The sequence below is a fragment of the Marmota monax genome, unplaced genomic scaffold, assembly GCF_021218885.2.
Source record: "Marmota monax isolate L192 unplaced genomic scaffold, Marmota_monax_Labrador192_F-V1.1 WCK01_AAM20220418_F8-fsc00012, whole genome shotgun sequence".
Classification (NCBI taxonomy): Eukaryota; Metazoa; Chordata; class Mammalia; order Rodentia; family Sciuridae; genus Marmota; species Marmota monax.
In genome coordinates this window covers 2391833-2415010 of record NW_026695227.1, presented here as the reverse complement: position 1 = coordinate 2415010, position 23178 = coordinate 2391833, and the positions used below count along the sequence as shown (strand labels likewise).

Here is a 23178-nt window from a genome sequence, read left to right as displayed (position 1 = left end):
ATAACTCTGTCTCTTGATTTCTCTTTGGCTTCAGTAAACTCCTTTTGGTGCCAGATTAAATGGTCTTAGAAGGTATCATTAGTTAATGAAGGACTGGCAAGATAAAATGGCTGAACTGAGCATAGATGGGGGCAGAAGAGTCCAAAGCAAAATGAAGTTGTGTAGGACAACAGAATTAGAAGGTGAAATCAGGATATGGTGGGGATTTGATGGCCCCCTGTTAATTTTCTCTTCTCTTACTCTCCCCCGCATTGACTTTCTTCTCATAATAGCTGACGTTGTCTTTACAAGTTCATTTATAACCTTGGGAGGGGAGGGTATAAAATGATCAAGAAGGGTAGGGAGGGTTAGGTTGGTATTTCATAGATTGATTTCCTTTAAATTCAATCTCATTAGCACGAGGTTATCTGTTATGGACCCCTACGGGTTTCTCTCATAGCTAACTCTTGCTATGAATTTGAGCCAAGTGTGGTGTCACTGTACACTTGGCATTCAAGAGCTTCCTCATGATAAGTTTGGTTCATCTATAGATGTACTTTGTTTGCAGTCGGGATCTCTATCAACCCAAGCCTTGTCTATCTTAAGGTATATTTGAAAGCTTTTCAACTTTGCTATAACCACTGGGCTTTTAGAAATTCACAGGATAGTAGTTCCCATTTGAAGTCCCCCAAATTCCCTTTTATCTGGGAGCATAACAAGGAAAAAAAAGTAATTATTTCTTTAAAGCGATAGCTATTCTAGGTGTGTTGTTCTGTCACTAGACTTTTTTTCCTGTTTTTGTGATTCTCTATGGGCCCCTGACAAGTCTTGGAATAATTAAGCTTTGTTGTTTTAGATTCCCACGTGTCTAAGTTCTTTCAGCTTCTGTAATGAAGTGCAATAAACTAGGTAGCTTATATACAACAGAAATTTAGTTTTCAGTCTTGGAAGCTGGGAAGATCAAGGTACCAGCAGACTTGGTGTATAATGAGGCTCACTCTTCTACTCTCTGGTTCATGAGTGGCATCTTCTGTCTGTCCGCATGAGATGGGAAGGTCAAGGTAGCTCTCAGTCTGTCTGTAAGGGTGCTACTCCCATTCTTGAAGCTTGAACCTTCTTGACCTAATCACCTCCCAAAGGATCCCACTCCTAACACCATTGCCCTAGGGGTTGAATTTCAGTATATGGAATCAATATCAGAAACAGCACTATGTCTATAACCTAAGGAGGGGTCATCTTTGTTTTCAGATAGATCTTGTGTTGTAGAAGTCTAGAAGCAGTGTCTGACCAAGAGTTTGGAATGGGTGCATATGTGACATAATCATACCAGTATGAATTAATTCCCTTTGCTCTACCTATGCACTCTTGGCACCCCACCCCTTCTGCTCTTCTGAATTCCACGGTCCTTTAAGTTTCTCTGCAAATGTATGGGTAAGTCCAGGGGAGGAAGCCAGTATAAGCACCATTCTAAACTTAGCTGGAAGAATTGCCCCCAGATGACTATCCATCTGCTCTTCCATTCTGGGTAGCCTGTGGGAAATGTATAAAGCTCAAGCCACGAGAAGCAAATGGCTCTGGCAGAGCTAAGGGGCTGGCAGCTCTCATTGCCGAATCAGGGTCTTTGGACACCAGCTGGATATTTCCCAACCTGTATTTTTTTCAATAGTGGGTGCCCAAGAAATACTCAGCAATTTCTCAGCTGTACAGCAATATGTTCCTAAACTAAGGAATCACTATATAATTTTGTATAAAAGCCCATTTTCTTGGTCTCTTGTAACTGTACTTTGAAACACTAGTTGGGGGATAAAAAGGAATAGCCCCTTGGAGAGAGACACAATTTTGTCAGTCGGGATTGTTATAAAATGGAGATGAACCATCTGATACAAGACAAGGGCACAGACCAAGAAAAGAGATACCATTACCCAGGAGGAAATCAGGGGGAAATGGACTGAGAGTGCAGGACAAGCCTGAGAGGATGCTCATTTTGCGGTCAGATTCTTGTCGCTATAAGGTAGAGATAAAATAGAGGGCTTGACATCTCAGAACAGCAGGTGAAATGCAGCTTAAAATGGGAGAAATGTAAAATGGCCTCTCTCTTGAAAAGAAGGAGAAAATAGAAGATGCTCAGCAATGGCAGAAAGGTGTCTGTGTGGTATGTAGTCAGTCCAAGACGCATTATGTGGATACAAGAAAGAATAATTTTCTCGTGTCACTCTAGAATACAGCTTACACATGAGCTTGAATACCAGTAGTTTTAACACGTAGCTTAGATGCCGTATTTCAGCCTTACTCTAACTTGCAAATTGTATTATCAGAGCAAAGGTTAGACCACATTAGCCGTTACATTATTTACACATTCTTCTCCCTCGTATCCATACCTGAGCATCATATACCTTCTGGGCCAATGAGCCTGTGCTATCTCTGTAGATAGGTCTAAGGGTAGATTGATAGCATTTTAGGGTATATAATGTTACTGAATTATACACATCTGCGATTGAGAAATTCAGAAATCCTTGAAAAATGGAAAGAGAGAGAAGGAATGCGTGTGTGTGTGTATGTGTGTGTGTGTGTGTGTGTGGTTTGTAATTCACCTGATAGCAAAGTCTGACCTGAAGTGAAATGAAGCCACTTAGAACCTCAACTTCACTTTTTGGGACTCTACTTGTTTTGCTCTAGAAATATTTACATGTTTTATTTTGAAGAACTGTCTTAGACTCTGGCCCCAAGGATTTCAGATAAGAAGAGTATAAATCTGTAGATTTTCTCTAAATTCCGAGAAATACTTACAGAAACTTATTAAAAATTTTTGTGATTCAAATGTTTTTCCTCTCTCTTTTTTGTACCTTTGCTGTTCTAGGATGAATCCTCCATGTTCTTCCAGTTTGGCCCATCCATTGAACAGCAAGCTTCGGTAATGCTCAATATCATGGAAGAATACGACTGGTACATCTTTTCTATTGTCACCACCTACTTCCCTGGCTATCAGGACTTTGTAAACAAGATCCGCAGCACCATCGAGAACAGCTTCGTGGGCTGGGAGCTAGAGGAAGTCCTCTTACTGGACATGTCCCTGGATGATGGAGATTCTAAGATCCAGAATCAGCTCAAGAAACTTCAAAGCCCCATCATTCTTCTTTACTGTACCAAGGAGGAAGCCACCTACATCTTTGAAGTGGCCAACTCAGTAGGGCTGACTGGCTATGGCTACACGTGGATTGTGCCTAGTCTGGTGGCAGGGGATACAGACACAGTGCCCTCGGAGTTTCCCACTGGGCTCATCTCTGTATCATATGATGAGTGGGACTATGGTCTCCCTGCCAGAGTGAGAGATGGAATTGCTATAATCACCACTGCTGCTTCTGACATGCTGTCTGAACACAGCTTCATCCCTGAGCCCAAGAGCAGTTGCTACAACACCCACGAGAAGAGAATCTATCAGTCGAATATGCTCAATAGGTGAGTGAGAAACAAGGGGTAGAGGGTAGAGACCAAGGAGAGCTTCAGAGACTGGGGTTGGAGGCTCAGAACCTGTGGGAAGAGCTTTTCAGGATGGCCGCTGGTGGAAGGTGGCCCTTTGGATGGCAACTGGTCACAATGGAGAGAGTTTTTCAGATCCAAACCTTGTTGCACCATGTCCTTGTTCTAATATAAAACGACTACCACTTACTGAGCATTTACTTATTGTGTGCTAGATGTTACTCTTAGGTGTTTTGCATGTTTGACCTCATTCAATCCTCAAAATATAGTTGAGTTTTAAACATCATTTTCTTTTTATAATGTAAGAGAATGGGCTTATAGGCATGAATTGTCCACAGCCATGCTACAAGTGAGTGGTTCAGTGTGAAATTGAACCCAGACCTCTCTGATCCCCAAGTCCTTGATCACTAGGAGAGAACAGTAGTCATAGAACCAAGGGAGTACAAGGCTACTTACCTTGGAATGATCTGCCTTGGGAAGAGAATATGTTACAAGCATCTGTTAGCATCTGAAGAGTGCTCTTCTCTTAAAGAAATAGACTTGGTTTTATCTCCTTTGCTTCTCCACAGTCTTTTTGAGTAAAAAGGCTGCTGTGGAAGCAACATGCATGGTTTCTCTTAGTCTGGTTTGTTTAAGCAAGACCAACATATCCATAGAGCGCTGCTCTCCTGACTCACCTCATATAGCCCAGCCATGACTCTAGTGCAGCCTCCTAGAGGTAGTGATTGACTGCATGAGGTAGAAGATCCTATGCTATGCTTTCGTGGTTCATTATTTGTATAATATCGCTGTGTATCCATATTGTAAAGTTTAAGAAGAACACAGAAAAGAATATGAAAATGACCTTAAATCTGACTAACCAACGACAATTACTGTTGAAATAATTAGTGAGTATCCTTCTAGCCATCTTTGTGCATATACAGCTATATGGGCATAAATCTGTAATTTTACATATGTAGAAATATGGTTATACCTGCTGTTCAATACTGCACTTTTTTTCCCCCAACAAATGTTTTGAACATCCTTTTTATTTTATTTTTTGTACTATGTCAGATATACATAAAAGTGTACAGAAAATATAATGCATACTTAGATCCAGCTGAAGGAATGAAATAGTGGGAACATGTAGGGGAAATTAATTCTGAGAAAGGTGAAATGCAATTGGTAGAGGTTTGGATGGGTACCTTCTTATACTTGTTTAATTTCTAGAAAGGAGTTGAACTCTAGATGAAGCTCTTAATTTCAGATCGAAACTAAAAGCAACTTTAATGTGGCTGTTATCTCTGATCTAATCCTATTATCCTCCTAGCTTGAGCTTTCTGCTCTCTCCATAATCTGTAATCTGTAAATATTAGCCCTTGTTTGGTACAACTGTCTCCATTCTCTTCTTCCTCCCTGGTAATTCCACCTAGGCTTCTTAACGTGCTTCTCTTTCTTTTGGCATTCTTCAAATTTGAGTGTTCCTTGGGGTTGTCTTCTAGACCCTCCGCTTTTTTCATTCATTTCCAGGGATACAACTAATGTCACCCCAAGGTGACATCTCTATTCAGACCCTCTTAATGAAGCCCCTGGTTTACAGTTTTAACTAGAACCAAAAACATTCCTTTGGAGGCTAAGGCCAAAATGAAACTGCCTGCCTTTTCTCCCAAATGTACCTTCCCATCCTCTCCTAGCCAAATCCATAATGCCTATAAACGATGCATCCCTATTAGCAAATTGCCTAAAATCAAACTTTCCAAGATGTCTTTTTTGATTTTCTATCCCTGACATCTCCTAGTCAGTCCTGCCATTTGTTATAGGTTTTAGCCTCCAGACACCTCTGGAATGCTTTGCTTGTTTTCATGTTCCCTACCACATTCTAGTCCATCTTTTTCTTCCCTGTGTTGCTGCAGGGCCTCTTAAATGATCTTCCTGTGCCCAGTTCTGCTTATTTTAAATCTGCATTGCAGCCAGAGTGATATAAAATGAAAATGTGACTTCATCACTTGCCTGCCTAATACCTTTCAGTTATTCTCATTGCTTTGTAATAAAGCCCCGTCTCCTTCGTATGGTCTACAAAGCCTTCTGCAGCATGGCCCCTGCCTCCCTTTCCAAAATTGTGTCATGCCATTCTCGCCCTTAGACATCACCCCACCTCCCTTCAAAACTGAACTTTCTTTATATTTTGAAGATACTATGTTCTCTTTGACTTCCAGCTCTTTCCTCTCTCTGTCTTGAACATATTCCCCAGCATGCCCCTTCCCACCAGTAGACACTTGCAGATGACCCTTTACCTGCCTGTGCTATATTCCTCAGGCTTCCACTGGGAAGTCCTTCTTGTCCCTTGGAGTAACATCACCCTGCTATGTGCCTGCTTTAGTCAGCTCTTCATCGCTGTGACCAAAATACCTGACGAGAACAACTTGGAGGAGGAAAAGTTTATTTGGGGCTCAACAATTCAGAGGTCTCAGACCTTAGCCTGCTAATTCTATTACCTTGGGCCCAAGCTAAGGCAGAATATAATGGGAGAATAGTCCAACAGAGGAAAGCTACTCGGCTCATGGCCAGGTCAAGAAGAAGAGAGAAAGACAGAGAGGAGGGAAGGCATCATAGAGAAGCTCTCCCCTTGCCCGGCACACCCCCATGACTTACCTCCTTCAGGAATGCCTCTCCTGTCTACAACTATCACCCAGAAAGTCCATTCAAACTAGAATAAGCTGACTAGGTTACAGCTCTCATAATTGAATCATTGCACATCTGAATAGCCCTGCATTAACAGGAGCTTTGGGGAAACACCTCATATCCAAACCATAACAATGCTCTTATTGCATCTTGAACTTTTCCAGTAAAGACACTCTTCAAACTATGATAATTACATGCTTTGTCTCTCTTCCCTGCAAGTTCTATGAGAGCTGTGGCCTTTCTGTCTTATTTCTGCCTCATTCCCAGCACACTGTGTGCCAGGGAAGTGATTGAATGATGGCCTCTGAGACAGTGCACACCTACTCTGCCAAAGGGAGCTAAGATTCCCCTTAAACCCTGCACAACGTTAGAATCCCAGCTACCCAAGAGCGGAGAGGACCTGATCCAGTTTGAGATCAGGATCAGCCACTTAGTGAGGCCCTGTCTCAATCAATCAATCAATAAAAAGAAAAGGGCTGTGTCTATAGCTCAGTAGTTGAACACCCCTGGGTTCAATACCTAGTACCACTAAAAAAAAAAAAAAAAAGGATTTCCTTTAAAAACTCATTGCTGATTCAGTTCTATAAGTGCAGGTTTTCTCCCAGTATTTTTAGTGTTAAATTGAAACTTGACCCAGATTATCTTCCCAAATATTTACTAATTAAAACCACCAGGCATGGTGGCACAAGCCTGTAATCCAAGCAACATGAGAGGCTGAGGCAGGAGGATCACAAGTTCAAAGCCACAAATTAGTGAAGCCCTAGCAACTTAGGGAGATGCTGTCCCAAAATTTTAAAAAAAGTGTGTGTGGGGGAGGATGTGGCTGGGGATGCTGCTCAGTGGTTAAGCACCCCTTTGGTTCCATCCCTGGTACAAAAAAATTTAAAAAAGCTAATCATGAAGGAATGTTCCAGGATTGCTGCTTTTATCTTAAAATTTCCTGCAAGTGAGCTGCAATCTGCAGGTACATTGATTTCCTACCTGGCTTATTTTACATTTGGGCTTAATGTTCTCTCTGAAGCCTGGTCTCCAACCACATATCTCTGAAGCCACAGTGGGTTTAACCTTTGCTACCATCTCTCTGAGGCCCTAGAGGCTCCCATGTGGTCTATCAGGAAGGTAGCTCTCCTGGACCTCCTATACCTTTTACTTAGTAGTTATCTCAAGATGACTACATCCGTCCAATTCCATTTTCTCAAATGTATCCACCCCAAGAGGAAAAAACCAAACAAACAACCAACCAAACAAAATAAAAAACCATGCTACAGGGCAGATAATTCATCAGCACATCAGGCACCTGTATAAAGGAGAGAGAGAGAGCCAGAGGCGCCAGAGTCCCTCTGTACTTGACCTTGCAAGTGTATTGCTTAGGAAATGCCTGGATTTCCTCCCTTCTTCTCCACTAGGAAATTTCCTCCATGAATCTTCTCTCCTGCTTGGTTTCCTGCCTCTTCTTGGGTTCTTTGTCCACCTGCCTGCTGGACAACTTATCCCTCACCTGTCTCTATTTAGTCTTTTCCTTCCCCTCCTCCCAAACATAGCTTCTTCTGGTTCGTGACTCCAATCCCTAGCCTCTCTTGGGGATATTTTATCACACTAGTATTCTATGAGGCCCAGAAAGGCTTTGGGTTGACTCATGGGGATTATAAAGAGGCATCCCCAAGCCTGAGGTGTTATCACCAGGCGCTGCTGCATTCTCAAAGACATCCCTGGAATTCAATTAGGCACTCTCTGTGCCAGCTCCTCCTACTAATGCTGGTCTGAAATCAGACTCTTCCTCCTTCAGAGCTCTGGACTCACTAGGGTCACTCTTTTAAATAACAAACCAAGCAGCCTCACCATTTAGTCGCAGCAGGAAATCTTTGCAAATAAAATTGCTGCAAATGGTTGGTTGTTTTATGAGGAAGAAGTTTCCTTTGGCCAGCTGCTCCTGGCTGTTTCCTTCTTAGCAACAGCCCGGGAAGAAAGGCTTCTCCACAGATTTTTTAGGATCCACCCAGCCCTGGGAGGACACTAGCCAGGTAGAATTAGGAAAGGATCTTCTCCTCTCACCTGAAATCTCAGTAACATCACTGGGCTCCAATCCTCATGGAGGCATTGTAAGGGGCACTAACACTCCCATTTATACCTAAGGACATGGGGTTTTTCTTCCTAAGTGCAGGAATCTCCTAAGTGTAGATTTCAGGAACAGTACAAGAGGTTATATGGAACTCCCAAATCCCAAAGACAGGCACATATTTGAAGCAATTCACTTATTAGTTACCAAAGGAGGATTTTTGAATGGTGTTATGGAAACATTCTCAGAGAATATCCATAAAATGCACTGTTTCTGATGAACATTATTTATCAGGTATTAACACAGATTCTTTATTGATAACTTCTTAACTCTTTGAATTAAAGGATTTAACTCCTTAATTCATTGGCCAGCTAGTGACTTGGAAATAGGCTCTGGGCTGACTGGAGGTCTTTTACCAGAGTTGCCAGAAAAATACGATTCAGTTATATTTGAATTTCAGATAAGCAATGATTCTATTTTTTTTTTTTTTTTTTAGTGTAAGTCCTTCCCAAATTTTGCACAGGACATACTTATGCCCAAAGAATATTTGTTATTTATCTAAAATTCAAATTTAACAGGGCTTCTGTCTTTTTATGTGCTAAATATGATAATTCTGCTTTGTGCATTAATAAGAACTAATTTTCTGTTGGAGCTTTGTCACATTCATTTATGCCTTATTAGTAAATACAGTACAATGCCCTACCAGAGCGCAAGACATGCTGAGAGAGATTCATTCCAACTGGGAACTTTATTTCACTGAAAAAGCCAGAGAATTTCTTCTGCCTTGTGTTCTCTAAGAATTTCTTTTGCCATGATATTCTGTTCTCTTGTTCTGGGAGAAGTCTGAAAAACCTTTTGGTCCTAGATGTTCTGAACATGGTTAGAAAGTGATTAGGTCAATTATCCAAATCCATCTTTATGCTCCTGGGCCATGGAGGAGTTGTTGGCTATTAGAAGGCACATGTCTATATTTTCCCTTTATCACCTCCCCAGGGAGCAGTTAGTGGTTATTTTCCTTTTCAATGTGCTCTCTAATACTCAGATAGTTCGTTTTTTGTCATTGGGATGATGGCACACCTGCCACATACTTCTGGGCTCTTTCTCTGGCCTGAGAACCCAATGCTTCTACAGAGCTACTTATGGAACTTGTAGAAAGAGCAGATGCTATTTGAGATACATGGGTCTTAATATAGCCATCCTCTTGTGAATCTTGCCTAATTATTTTTCCCCAGTGTCCCCAGTTTTCCTACTCAACATTTGTTTCATACGGCACCCCCCCCCCCCGCCCCATTCTTCCTTCCCAGAGAAAGTTGCTGCCTCAGAAGACTGGAATCCTCCTCCTCCTCCTCCTGGCCTAGCCATGGAGGGACAGGGAACCATGGCTTTGAATAAGTGATGTGAAGAAAGGTGCTTAGCTGGGTTCTTATTAACAGAGCTGGGATAGGCATGAACTTCTTGCAGTCTTGAGGCAGATTCTCCATCCTCAAAACCACTGCATTAGCTCAGTTGTTCCCATGGGATGCCCTCTAGGTCTCTGGGCCTAGAAAGTGCTGAAAGGTTAAGAAATACATGAAGAATTGAGTCAATTAATGTTTAATCATTATGGGCAAGAGCTGCTCGGTCATTACCCATCTCTCATTTAAACATTTACTGAGTGCCAACCACAGGCAGATTTATGGTAAGGCAAATATGTATGATAGGTTCAAGTAGCTTAACCTAATTTACACATGTACGAGTTAAAAGGTCACATGAATGTACAGTTACAAGTGGAATTGCTGACATAATGGCCCTTCACCTCCAGAAAGAAAGGCACTGCCATCTAAAGAAAACTACATTCCCAAACAAAATATTTCATAAATCAAGATACACCTGTTCTACAAGGAGAGAGAGAGAGAGAAGAGAGAGACCGCCTCTGCTCAATGGTGTAGAAGGACATATAAATTGGGGGAAAGACTTGAGACTCAAATAACTATCCTAAAAGTTACATTCAGTGCTTGTTAGGCACAGCGAAGCAGGCTCTGTTTATGGAAGAGTGATTGAATATAGGTTTATTCAAACTCTTCTGTTTCCTCCATTCTTTCACATTCCACATACCAGATACATTAATGGTCATTTTAGTAAGTGCTTTTCCCTTAAATTCAGACCTCTGAAAAGCATTCAGTAATGTTTACCATGCATTCCTTTCCTTGGTCCCCATTCAGTTCCATGGCTGACTTGTAAGATTTAATACTTACCCCGGGCAAATGTAATGTTTCTTTCTCCTTTCTTTTTTCCTCCTCTTTTCCCACTTCCTTTTGTCTTCTTTTTCTTATTCCTTCTCCTTTAAAAAGTGACGTATGATTGGCTGAGAGGGCCAGGGGTAAAGAGGGAGAGTGACTGGGGAAGGGCTACAGCTCACTGAGGCCACAGGGGTCTGGAGAATGTGGGAATGTGGGACTATGCTGGGGGAGAAGACACAGTGGTGCCTATCTCTGGGAAGGAAGAGGGTGGTCTCGAAAAGGAAGGAACAACTAGGCAAGTGATTCTCAGTGGAGAAAGCAGACAGATCTCATTCCAGGGAAGGGATTCTGCCGCAGAAAGGATGTAGGTTGGTGGCAATGCTGTGGGTCAGCAAGCAGGTGTATATTGGAATCTACCACATTTGTCAGCCAGGGTGTAAAAGCTAATGACTCTAATATCAGTTGCCTTTTTGAGGACTTACTGCATACCCAGCATTGTGCAATAATTAATTTGCTCCTACCAAAAGTCCTGATATAAATGTCCCCAGAGACATCTCCCATCACCTTCTTTTTTTAAAAGGACAACTTTGCTTTCTACCCTCCCAAGTACTCCCTATTCCCTTTCCCTCTCTGTTTTTCTCTGTGACACTTACCTGAAATACTGTATATTTTTTATTTATAAATATTTTATTGTCTTTGTCCTTCCACTGGAATTCAAGCTCCATGTGAACAGGAGTTTTTGTTTTAACTCTGTATCCCCAGCACAGTGCCTGAGAAGTAGACACTTGATACACATTTATTGGATAAAAACATGAATGAAAAGACAGGAATCATTATTCCCACTTCATAGGTTTTTAAGAAAACAGAGATCCAGGGGCTGGGGGATGTGGCTCAAGCGGTAGCGCGCTTGCCTGGCATGCGTGTGGCCCGGGTTCGATTCTCAGCACCACATACAAACAAAGATGTTGTGTCCGCCGATAACTAAAAAAAATAAATATTAAAAAATTCTCTCTCTCTCTCTCTCTCTCTCTCTCTCTCTCTCTCTCCCCCCCCACTTCCCTCTCTCTTTAAAAAAAAAAAAAAAAAGAAAGCAGAGATCCAGGGCCCCCAGCTCAGGCTGCATGATGGCTGGAGCTGGACTGCATCTACTTTGGGGACCTGAAACACAGCCCCTCACTGTGCAGCACATATTCAAAGTGCAGCTTTGAAGATAGCTCAGCCTCCCTTAGCATCAGAGCATCTGAATAGGAGGAGCCCTTAGTCCTCATCTAATCCAACCCTTTCAATGTGTGTCTTAGTGAATATATGGTGGGATGATAGATCTTACAGATATGAGACACAATCTCAGGGGGCACTCATCCGATAGAGTCAGGCAGGCAGGTGCCCCGGCATCCTGATGTCAGGAGGAGGACTCGACATGAGAGCACACTGCCTCTTAACTGCTTGACCATGTCCTCAGAAGGGCTGGCAGGCAGCCAGGGCTTTGCAGTTAACCTGTGCCCTGGCCTGACAGTGTCCCCATGACTCTTGCTCCCTCATTTCTTACCCAGACAAGGGTACAAATTCACTGTTAATGGGAACTGAAGCTGGTATTATTTAGGAATTGTGTGGGAGTCATTTCTCCATCTGCTCTCTCTTCCCACCAGAGGATAGAGCTGGCTGGGTGGGGGTGAGGATGGGGATGAGTTGCCAGAAAGCGAGAATGCTGTCATTTATGGTTACAGACTTGGGCTGGAAGGCTGAGTGAAGGCTGGACTGGAGCTTGCCTGGGTTAGCTTAACAAACATGGGCTTCCTGAGAACAGATGTGGTTGTCTGGCTCTTTGCATCTACATGACTCCTTGAACATCTTAAGTAGTGTTGAGAGTTTCTCTTTGCTTCCTGCCAGGGATGCATAGGTGGTCATATCCTAGAAAACATTCTCCAGGTCCTAACGTGGCCAGTGAGGATTTGGAAGAATGGGAACACAGAATGACTGCTAAGGTATCTGAAGCAGCACTGCAGACAGGAGCCAGGGGAGGGGTGGGGGCCAGAGCTGGGCAAGAGAAGGCTTCCCTCAGCTTTCAGGGCTTTATTGGTGGCGCATCCCTTTCCGGGAGGGTCTGGTGCAGTTAGCTGGCCCAGACTGGCACCCGTCTCCACGCTGGGCCGGCTGGTCACACACAAGAAGGAGCTGCTGCTGACAGATTAGAGCTCCCTGCTGCTGAAATCTGTTCCCTCTTGTCCGGCTTCCAGCAGCCGCAGCCGGCCGGGGGCTGCCTCCTGCCTCCCTCTCTGCACATGCTTTTTCTTTTCCTCATTCATTACTGCTTCACACCCCACCCCTTCTTTCTTTCTTCTTTTTCATCTTTTTCTCTGTAGGGCGTTCTGCTCATTGATCTTTTGCTGCCCCTCTCTGCTTTTTTAGCCAGCTTTCATTTCAGGATTTTGAAGCCTTTCCTGGCTTTGGTTCTCTGTGCTCATGAGTGGCCATATGTGCAATTCCTGGGTAAGCACACCCAGGTCCTTGTGTGCATGTATTATTACACATGCAGACCACACCCACGCATGCACATTTACATATGTCAAATGAAGTAGAAGATTATTAAGAGAACTGCATGAAACAGTTTCTATGTTACATTTTTCCCAATTCTTCCTGTGGCTAAAACTGGTGATTATATGAGAAGGATTGAGGGTGGGATGTAAGCTGGGAGGAACCTTTTAAAATGGATTTTCTGGAATTAGCTCTGATGACTACCCAACAAGGTATTTCCTTCTGGTCTAAATCCATTTTAAAGTCTTGATGGCCATAAGAACGGGTGCTAAATAGCCCCAGCTCATTTATTATTTGGTTAGCAATGGTAAGGCTTAATAGTCAAGTAGCTCTATATATTTTTGAGAATTCACAGCTGTCTTCTTTTTCTAAAGAAAAGCTCTTCCTTGACAAAGCAACTGAAACAGCTCTGGAGCCACACTGTGACAGTATCATGCTCATTCTAAGAGGTATCTCTCTCAGAATTCCCTGAAAGAGGTTATAGGTGGTGCCCAGGTGAGGTCATGTATCAACGTACATTCAGTGTTGGATGATTCCTGAAGGTCAAAAACTTCAAACTGCTCATCATCATGGCTAATAATGATGATAATAAATGTGAGCATTTTCAGAAGATGATCTCTATGTATATTATCTCACTAAATCATTACAACAAACCTGTGGAGCCTTTTTATTCACTGAATAGATGAGCCGAGGCCATCAATAGAGAGAGAACTCAGATAACTCTCTTCCTTTCCATGTTCCCAGTGGCATTTTCCAGATGCTCCCACCCACGTTTTCTTTTTTTTTTTTCTTGCTTGAACAAAAATATGCCAGAAACTTTTGTTTAGTCAAAATAGCACAATAGAAGGCTATCATAATATAGTGTATTATAACGTAGATTTTAACAGCGAGTCAAATCTCCCTCATTGTCTACATAGAAAAAAAGTTATGAGTGTGTGTGAATTACAGACTATGACTTAAAGTACTGAGTGATTTCCACTGACTACACAGGATCATTGTCCACCTTCCTGTTATCATGTCTACCACGTGTTCACACATAGACTTAGCTCTTTTACCTGAGAACAGGTCACACTCTCAATGACCGGATTTATCTAGAACATAGATGACACCATGAAGAAGTCATAAAAGGGGTCTGCACTGAAATCACTGACACAAAATTCTTGCCCTAACATGAATGTTGTTAATTTAAACTCAAATCTCATTTATTCTAATTTTATACATATTTTCAGGAAGCTTGTAGGGCAGTTGGGTTATGTTGTGTGGTGTAGAGTGTCAGTAAGTCAGTTTACACAAGACACCTATTTAGGTGTTCTGTGCAAAGCTTGTGTGGTGCCTGCTTGATCACTGGGACCCAGATTCCTGCCAGCTTTCAACTGTTGTGGCCTTCATCCCTGTGTCCAAGATGGCTACTGGAACTCCAGTTTCAAGAAGTACATGGGCATTAGAAAAGGGGAGAGGCAGGTCCTTCCCTTTTAAGGAGTTTCCCCAGAAGTGCCACCCATTGCTTATAATCCACTGGTGCAATGTCATTCATATACATGGGTACAACTAGCTACATGAAAAACTTGGAAGTTCAATTTAGTTATTAAGCTGGGTAGTAACATTTTCTGTTAAAAATCAAAGTTCTGTTAACTCGAAGAGAGAAAGCTTCAAGGCCATTTTCTTGGTAGGCAACAAAAAGTTTCTGAGATATTCCTTGGTTTTCCCCAGAAAACAACAGCTTAGATATAACAAACCTGATGATAGGGATCAGGTAGGTAAGCTGGAAGCATTCATAAATGACAGAGTAGAAAGGGGCTGAGGACATCAGAAAAACCAGCTGAAGACTTTCAAAAGCACAGTGGTCTATGGCCATTTGAGGAAAACTGTCTTATGCTCCCCTGAAAGTATTTATCCTCTTAGAGGATCCCTGCATAGCAAAAGAGCATGGTCATTGTTAAGTCATCAATAAGAGCTTAAATTATATTGATTATCCTTAGCTTAAGAAGTCAAGAGAGCTCTGTAATACCTTTAAGAAATTTTCCATTAAAATATTTCCCATAATAAAAAAAAGTTTGGTACTTAAAAATACTAAGCTTTATCAATTTAGAAAATTTGCTTAAAGAAAAGGTTATTAAGTGAAAGCTAGGTGCCAAGTGCTTTATATAGCATTTATAGTTAGCATTTATATAATCATAAAAGTACTGTACAGAAGCACAATTGCTTCCATTTTTCAGGTCAAGAAACTGAGATCTGGAAAGATTAAGTCACTTGCTTACTTGACCTATAGATAAAGTTGGGTTCCAAACTGAAGTCTTTATAAATTCCAAGTATACTTTGCCCCATGCTCGCCATCCTTTACTGAAGAACCTGAATCAATTTGCATGACTATGAAGTCCATGAACACATCCTTAACTTACAGGACAGCATGATTTGTAAGAAAGAGTTTCCTTTCTTGGCTTTTCGGCTAAATTCTTGTCCTGAAGACCAAACCAGATCAGCCCAGAATCAGCCCCAGAATCAGCCCCAGAACAGTTTCCATTATACAATAAGGATGTTCATGCTGAGCCTGTCGATGTCACGCTCTACCACCATTTGTGCCCAGCTAAGATGTTGCTGATGGTCTTCCTTTCCCCATTGGAGAGGAGGATTACTTTTTTTTTTTTATCTCATTCCTGTATATTCCAAAATCCTTTATCCCACTGTGGAAAAGCACATGTAGTCATTGCATACCTATAAACTGGGGAGTCAGGGAACTGAAGCGGACACAGACTTTCTTTTCTAAATCTGCTGACATGTGGTGAGGCTATAGGCACATTAAAAACACTGCCAGGGACATGATCAAGCACAGCAAGACCTTGGCCTCTGTCATGATTTACAAATGTCCCTCAGGGCCACGATTCATTTTTGACAGGTTAAATAAGTTTGGATTTGTTTAAGGCCTATGCTCAGTCAGAGATTGGAGAAAAATAATAAAACTCTGCTGGGAATGGAAAAACGCGACATGTGGGGGCCACTTTTCTGTACCTCACAAAATTGCATTCAGTCTCAGTTCACTTGGTGACACATTCAGTAGGCGTTTGGACTCCCTATTATATACTGAGCCCTTTGCGAGATGCTGGGGATACAGATAATACACAGCACCCGTTAGATTGGCCTCACAAGAAGCAGGGTGTCCACAGAAAGATTCCTTTAATTTGCAGGTTTGGACTAACTTGTCTGGAAACACAAGTGGATTGCTTAAGTAGCTGGCAGAATAAGCTTATGAAATAAAGATCAGAATTTCAGAATATGTTGGCTAAAACTATCAAGAATTTCCTGGTACTACTGATACGCAGCCATAAAGGATTCTTTCTGATTGAGACCAAGGTGGTGGAGTTAAGGAGGAGAAAAGAACCATTTTCATGTCAATGATTCTAGTTTAAATCTTTGATCTCGTCAGATTATTAGCCACCTGCTAATAAACTCAAAACTTCATGAAAGAATAATCTTCAGAGATATGAGAACCCCTTCCCCCACAAGCATCCGCACACACTTTGTGTGCTCACTCGCCAACAAGTTTAAAAATAGGAGCCATGGTGTTGCCATGACTCCCAGTGCTACTCAGCAGCCTTCCTCTTGGCTTTGATGTGATTTCAGTTCAGAACACGACTGAGCGAGAATCTGGCTCAGAGCGGCCTCTAGCGGTTCCATCCTTAGGGAAGTGCTTTCTTCCCCGGACATTCAGCCCCATTCCAAAATTAACCCACTTTAGCCAATTACACACACTTACTTGTGTGTTCCCAGCCACTCTTTAAGTGACCATCTTCCTGCAGAATCTGTCTTCTTATCAGCCATGAGAAACAATCCAGTGGGTACCCGCTGTGTAGATATGGAGATAGTTCAGGTGTCCACCATCTTGCTGGCCAGAGGAGACTTGTATCCCACAAAATTTGGGGGAACAGCATAGAGCAGAGGTAGGGTGCTGCATGGTAGATGTAGTAGGGCCAATGAAATAATCCATGTAAAATGGATTTATAACGATCATTAGGAGTTAACATTTTTCTTTTTCAGATAAAAGAGCCTTAGCATGTTTCCACCTGGCAGTGGTTCCGCAGCCTCAGGGAAGTGTTGACATGCTGACTTCCTGCCTTGCTGTCTTCAGTGCATACTCCGTTCCATGTGTCAGTGCTTCTGCGCTGGCTGCACGGTAGAATATCCTAGCAGACTTTAGGAAACTGGGTACTGCTCACCCAGCTCCAGTTTGAATTTGGTTGGACTTAAAGGGGACAAGGGCCTGGGAACTGACATGTATTAAGAGCTCCTAAGTCTAGTCTATAGGGCAGCCAGGGGTTGTGAATCACTGTGCTCAACTCTGCCATAACGGGTGTGACCCCAATGAGCAGATAGGGTGAGAAGCAATAATAACACTCACACAAATTTGAACTTGGTGCTCATGAAAAAATTCCTTCTTTTGTTTCTCTTCTGATGACCAGTCTAAAAATTGTGATCCCTGTTGGTGCCATGAGTTTCAAATTCTGGAGAGAGTACAGGATATGGACATTTCATCATGGAGACCTCTTGCAGGTGGTCATGATTTTATCCCATTGTTTTTCTTCCTTTTGCTGATGTTTCATGTATCTATTTGATACAGAAAGATGAGTTTCCATCCATAAAGCTGGCAGCATGAGCATAAAAACAAATATGACTTTAAATGGCATTTCAATTCCCCTGTATGTAGATTAGAAACCCAAGAAACAGAACTTTAAAGCTTCCAATTTGATGTGTGTGCTGGCCTTGATGAGAAATTGATGCTTTGCTAAATTTTTGGAGTACACAAGTGATTTTAAAATGAAAGTTATTAGCACTAGAAAATGATGTTCTTTGTATTACTACACTGTTATTATATTTAATGGAATTGCTCCCTAAAGTGCTACAGAATGAAAGGAAAGCAGTGTTTAGGATGAGGAAGAAACAGGGTGAGAGCCAAGGTAAGAAAAGAAATGGTGGGCTGTCTTTGCCTTACAATTCTTCCCCTGGAGACTGGGAGAGCCCTCCTTCATGGGCTCCAGATGAGTTGGCTTAATAATGACCTGGCAGGGGTGTGTAGGTGCTTTTATAATGTGTGGTATTTTGTGCTTCTGACTGGCAGGGTCTGTAGTGAGCAAGCAAGTCCAAGACGCAGCTTTGGCATTGTATTAAGGTATACAATTAAGGAATATTGCATTTTTCATAATAGGGTAATGCAGGAAACTGTATCTCAGTCTGAAGGAATGAGAGAGAAGAAGAAAAGAAATACTTACTGCATTATTGTTGTTAAGATTTTTTTTTTGTGATTTGTAAGAGATCCATGGCCGAGCCTCCAGGAAAACTCACCTGGAGATGGTTATTAGGTGATTGTTATTATTGGCTTTGACCAGTCTTCCACCCACCCAGACATCTCTCTCATATGTATCACCAGGTACCTGGCTGAACAGGCAGCCTTTTGTATCAAATCCTTAAGGTCATTGGATTTGGGCTTCATGGAATGAGCAGAAGGAACAAATATAGAATACTTATTCTTCCCCAAACTCCAGATTCCACATCCAGGCAGTTAAGTGAGCTTCCTGGCATCCCTTCACCAATAGCATAACGAGAGGGAAAAACTAAGCACTCTTAAGTAACATTTATTAATTGCTACATAATGCATGTTCTTTTGGGCTCAACCAGGCATTTCTTGTATAGCATATTATATTGAGCCAGCTTCTCAAGGTTTGATTGAGAATATCTTACACAGACAGTCAAATCCTTGTTTTATGTATGCCAAATGACTGGTGCTGTAAGCAGAATTATGTATTTAGCCATTTGTTTATAAGTATGTGCAGAATTTTCTGGATTTCATATTGAGGACACACAGACAGTATTGAGTTCTATGATGAGGTTAAGGATGGTTGAAAGGAGGTGTAGTTACTACACTGCCCCCTCACATATTCATGGACCTGTGAGTTTTAGTGATCAAGATCCTGTGGCCATTCTTAATGTTACTTGAACCTTACAGGGTTTTCCTTTCCCTTGCTGGCATTATTTTCATCTTGCCTGATATTATTATTATTATTATTATTATTATTATTATTATTATTATTATCATCAGCATCTTAGCCTCATTACATGCTAGCAATTTGGTGGGGTTGTCTTGAGAATCAGGCAGGGAGAAGAGGCACAGTAGTGAATCTGCTCAGAGCCCCTCACCATGCTGGCCACCACACTACATGTTCAGTCAAAGAGATGACCTAGAGATGCCATATGCCATCCTCAAACAGCCAAGAGTTGAGTGGTCACCTGGTATTTCTTTTCTCCCTTTTCTGTGGGAAATGCCAGTTATGTGTTTCAGTGACAGGAAAAGAAATCTCTCTTTTTCTATTGCAAAGGTAATATCAAGAAGTGAAAAGAGATAGCAAGTATAACATTCAATTCAGCCTTTGAAATCTTCTGGGTTTTGTGTAAAGGACACAAGTGCGAAATCTGTTGGTCTGTCAGCCTTGGCAGTGACATGTGCTTCAGACTGAGCTTATTTAAAAAAAAAAAAAAAATCCTACGTCTTCCATTTCTTCTGAGCCCCGGGAAAGGATCCTACTTCTCCACACTTGGTTGTACCAGCTGTCGAAGCAGTCCTTCTGGTTATTAGTAAGCAGCAGGGAAATATGTCATAAAAAAAGAAATTGACAAGAAACATACAGAAACAGGACACATCTGAGGGGAAAGACATTTCAGAAATGAATAAGATCAGGGTGTGGTTCTGCGATGCCTCGCTGCTGTGGCCTTGATGACAGAGCCCTGGAGTATGCCTTTGGTCCATACTGCACTGTCCCATTCTCATGCGACAGAGATGCTGCTGAAGGGGGAGCAGCGTCATGGCAGCTGAGCAGCCTGCCCTAACATGACAGCATTGTGCCAGGAGAAATGAAAACCCTGCTTTTGTGAATTTCATTCAAGGATAAGGAGGTTGTCTCCCTGAAGGGTTACGTGTTCAAAATTCCTCCAATACATCCTGATTTCCTTTGTAAAGACTTAACCAGGGCTCCATCAGACATCAATTCCAAATGACAAAGATCCCAGTGAGCACCTTCCAGGAGGCCAACGTCTGGTATTTGCTTTGGATGATGAAAACCCCATCACCTTAACATCTGAACTCTCGTAGGTGGAGACCTTGTCACTGAAGGCTTCACAGTGGCTAAAGGAGTCTTTCTCAAATTAAGTTGGGGATGAGGAAGAAATTATAGCCTATGCCTCAATAGGTCAAGTAAAATTTCAGTATGCTGCAAATAATGAAGCATTGGATACCTAGAGCTGAAAACTAATTTCCCCACAGATCTCTGATGGCTCCCTTTCATCCATTGGATGAACTCCATACTCCTTAGCAAGCCAGAAGAGACACTTGAACATCTGTGCCTACCCTTCTTGATTGGGCCTTTCTTATTTAACTGCCACTCTCTGTCATCTCTCCACCACAATATACATTGCTTGTGACCTAGCAACATCAAATGAGGTGACTGACCATTCTCTAAGGATGACAGGCTTTGACTACTCCCTGCATTTGTACGGGCTCTGCTCTCTCATCTCCCCTTTCAATTCCTGAGGAAGGACATGAATGTCCTTTAAGACTCAACTCCTGTCACCTCCTCTATGAAGCCTTTTCTGAGAATGCTTAGCAGAGTTCGACACTCCTCATTTTATGCTCCCGTGATTCTTTGTCCATACCTTTTTGATAGCATTTAGATGTGCATACAGTTCAAATTAAGGAAATTCCTGGGAATGGCTAAGGTTTGGAATATCTCATATTTTTTTTTGTAGACACCCCAGGACTCAGTAGACACAGGCATTTTTATTGAGGGAAAATATGACAGAATCAATAAAGAAATGAAAGGTGGGGTTCATGCATCTGGAGTGAAAAGCTGATTATCCTTTTTAAAGATTAAATATGCTATCTTTCATGTGTGAAGGTGATTTTTCAGATTCATTGGCAGGAAAATGTAGGCTTTGAATTAACTTTCAGCATTTATTTTATGTGCATAGAGTGTTCACAAGATATTAACACCTTCTAACCAACAGCATGTACTAGGAAGTTATTCCTCACTGCCTTCATTCTTTTTATATATCCAGTCAGTCAGACTTCCATCATTCCTGCCCAGTGCCCCAAGTTAAGACATTTTTACCTCTTCATTTCCACAGTCACTACTCTCATTAGCTTGTGCATAGAATTCTGTAACAAGTTGCTCTGAATTCCCCCTCTTTGATATCACAAAATTCAGCCTACCCATTATTGGCTTTATATTTTACAAATATCATTTGGACAGTTTTGCTCATATGATTAAGGACCTGTGGGGACTTCATTTGGCAAATTGAAACTTAACATGGCAATCACTCTCTCTGGATATCGTCATATCATCAACCTAATCTCAAATTACTTTCCCAAAAAGACTCTTCCAGGCGTACATACACCTCTATCTATTTACCATGCAGACAGGGTGGTACATTGAAAAGAGCTGTCTGCTAGGAGGTGGGGCAGTGGTTCAGTTTCTAGCTTTGTTACTGGGTAGTTGAGTTACCTTGGGCAGGCAAATCATTTTATGTTTTTAGGCTTCAGTTTTCTCATCTGTAAAATAATGTCTTAAGGAGAAATGCTTGGTTGGAAAGAAGAAATTTGAAGAGATGAGCCCTGTGTTCCTTCTGATTCTAATGTTATTTGATTCTTTGATTATAAAGGATTGAATTTCTATTTCCTCCCAACCCTATGATCAATGAAGAGGCTTGAATAGATTTGGATCTGGAAACTTAGCCTCATTCACAGCACACTATAGCAGCCGACTACACACCAGAAGCTTAAGGGCCCCTTTGTAAGCTGCCTCTTGCATGGGTATGTACAACACCAGGCGCAATCCGTTTTTGGATTGGTTTTAGTTTTTCATTCAGCCAAGCTTTTGATTCATTTGATAAAGAAAAATAAATGGGCCAGATTTGATTTTCTTTGATTGAAAAGATTTATTTCATATTCCTCCTGCCTCAGCAAACACTAACGTGCAGTTATTCACAGTCTACTTACCAAGTTCTGTGCTGAGTTCCTTGATTCAGCTTTCCTCTTCTTAGGCCTACTTTTTTGGTGGAGCTTTTACTTTTTAAGAAACAGCACCTAAAGCTGAGTAGGGTGCAGGTCAGGAAATGGATCTTAAACTGCTTCTTGTCAATTTTCTTTTCTCTGATGAGGTTCTACTAATGGGATTGCTCGGGATGCCCAAGGTTGAATTTTCATGATGGACCCTCAGAAACCTTGTCCTCCACTACTTTCTTCTATCTCAGGGGAGTGGTATAGTTATCCTTACTGTTATGTGTGTCAGAAATTTTCAAGTCATCTTTGATTCTTTCCTCTCGCACCTCGATTAATCAATTTTATAATCTTACTAGTTTTATAGCAAAATAGACCTTAGATCTGTCTTCTTCTTTCCATTTTCCTACAGTCCCATTTTTTATGCATACGTATCTCTCTCTGACTGGACTGTTCGCTCCATGTTGGCAGGATGTGTCTGTTTGATTCACTGTTGCATTCAAATGCTTAACACTTTAATTGGCTCAGAGCAGCCCCTCATTGTAACATTTGAATGAGTGAATTAACTTAAGCTGATTGTGAAATTAAGCTTTGAATTATCTATGGACTTGATTTCCTCTGGGCTTTGGGATTATCTAAGACTCTGTGTCAGGTTCTATTCTTAGATTCTTTCTATTTCCAACAAATAGCGCAGCACCTACTCTGTGCACAGAGCTATACTCGGTGTGAAGGATAACACAGTAGGAAAGACACGATCTAAATTACTTCACAAGTTGAGTTTAGTTCAAGAAGAGAAGCCTGCATATACAAGATGTTGAGTAAGAGAATATGATCAAGTGCTTCAGATGGGTAGCACACAGTTCATATGCTATAGTAGAAAGGTATTGTCTATGGAAGCTGACAGCCTTGAAACATCTTGAAGAAACTGGAAACAGCAGCACTTGACCTAGACCTTGAAGAATGTAGAATATAGAGATCTATATTCCAGACAGGGAAGGTGATATTTCTCCAAGTGGCAATAATAACATGAACAAAGATTCAGTCTTGAAATTTGATAACAAATGTTCATGTGATGGTTACATTGGGATCAATTTATCTGAATGACATTGTAGACAAGTGATGGGGAAATAGGATAGGGGTTACACTGGGATAGAGTTTCTGTTTTCAAAGACAACTGGCTATAGTTGGAAAGCTACCTTATTGGCAGTTGGCCTCTA

The 23178-nt window shown here is 41.7% G+C and overlaps 1 protein-coding gene across 2 annotated transcripts in view; it reads left to right on the top strand.

The window, feature by feature from the left end:
• Grin2b (glutamate ionotropic receptor NMDA type subunit 2B) overlaps window positions 1-23178 on the top strand; it is a 425324-nt gene that overhangs the window by 224018 nt on the left and 178128 nt on the right. For both annotated transcript variants that reach the window (XM_058576446.1, XM_046436156.2), the window contains one exon: window positions 2837-3435. In XM_058576446.1, coding sequence (XP_058432429.1) covers window positions 2837-3435 — 599 coding nt within the window. The remainder of the gene's footprint in view (window positions 1-2836; window positions 3436-23178) is intronic.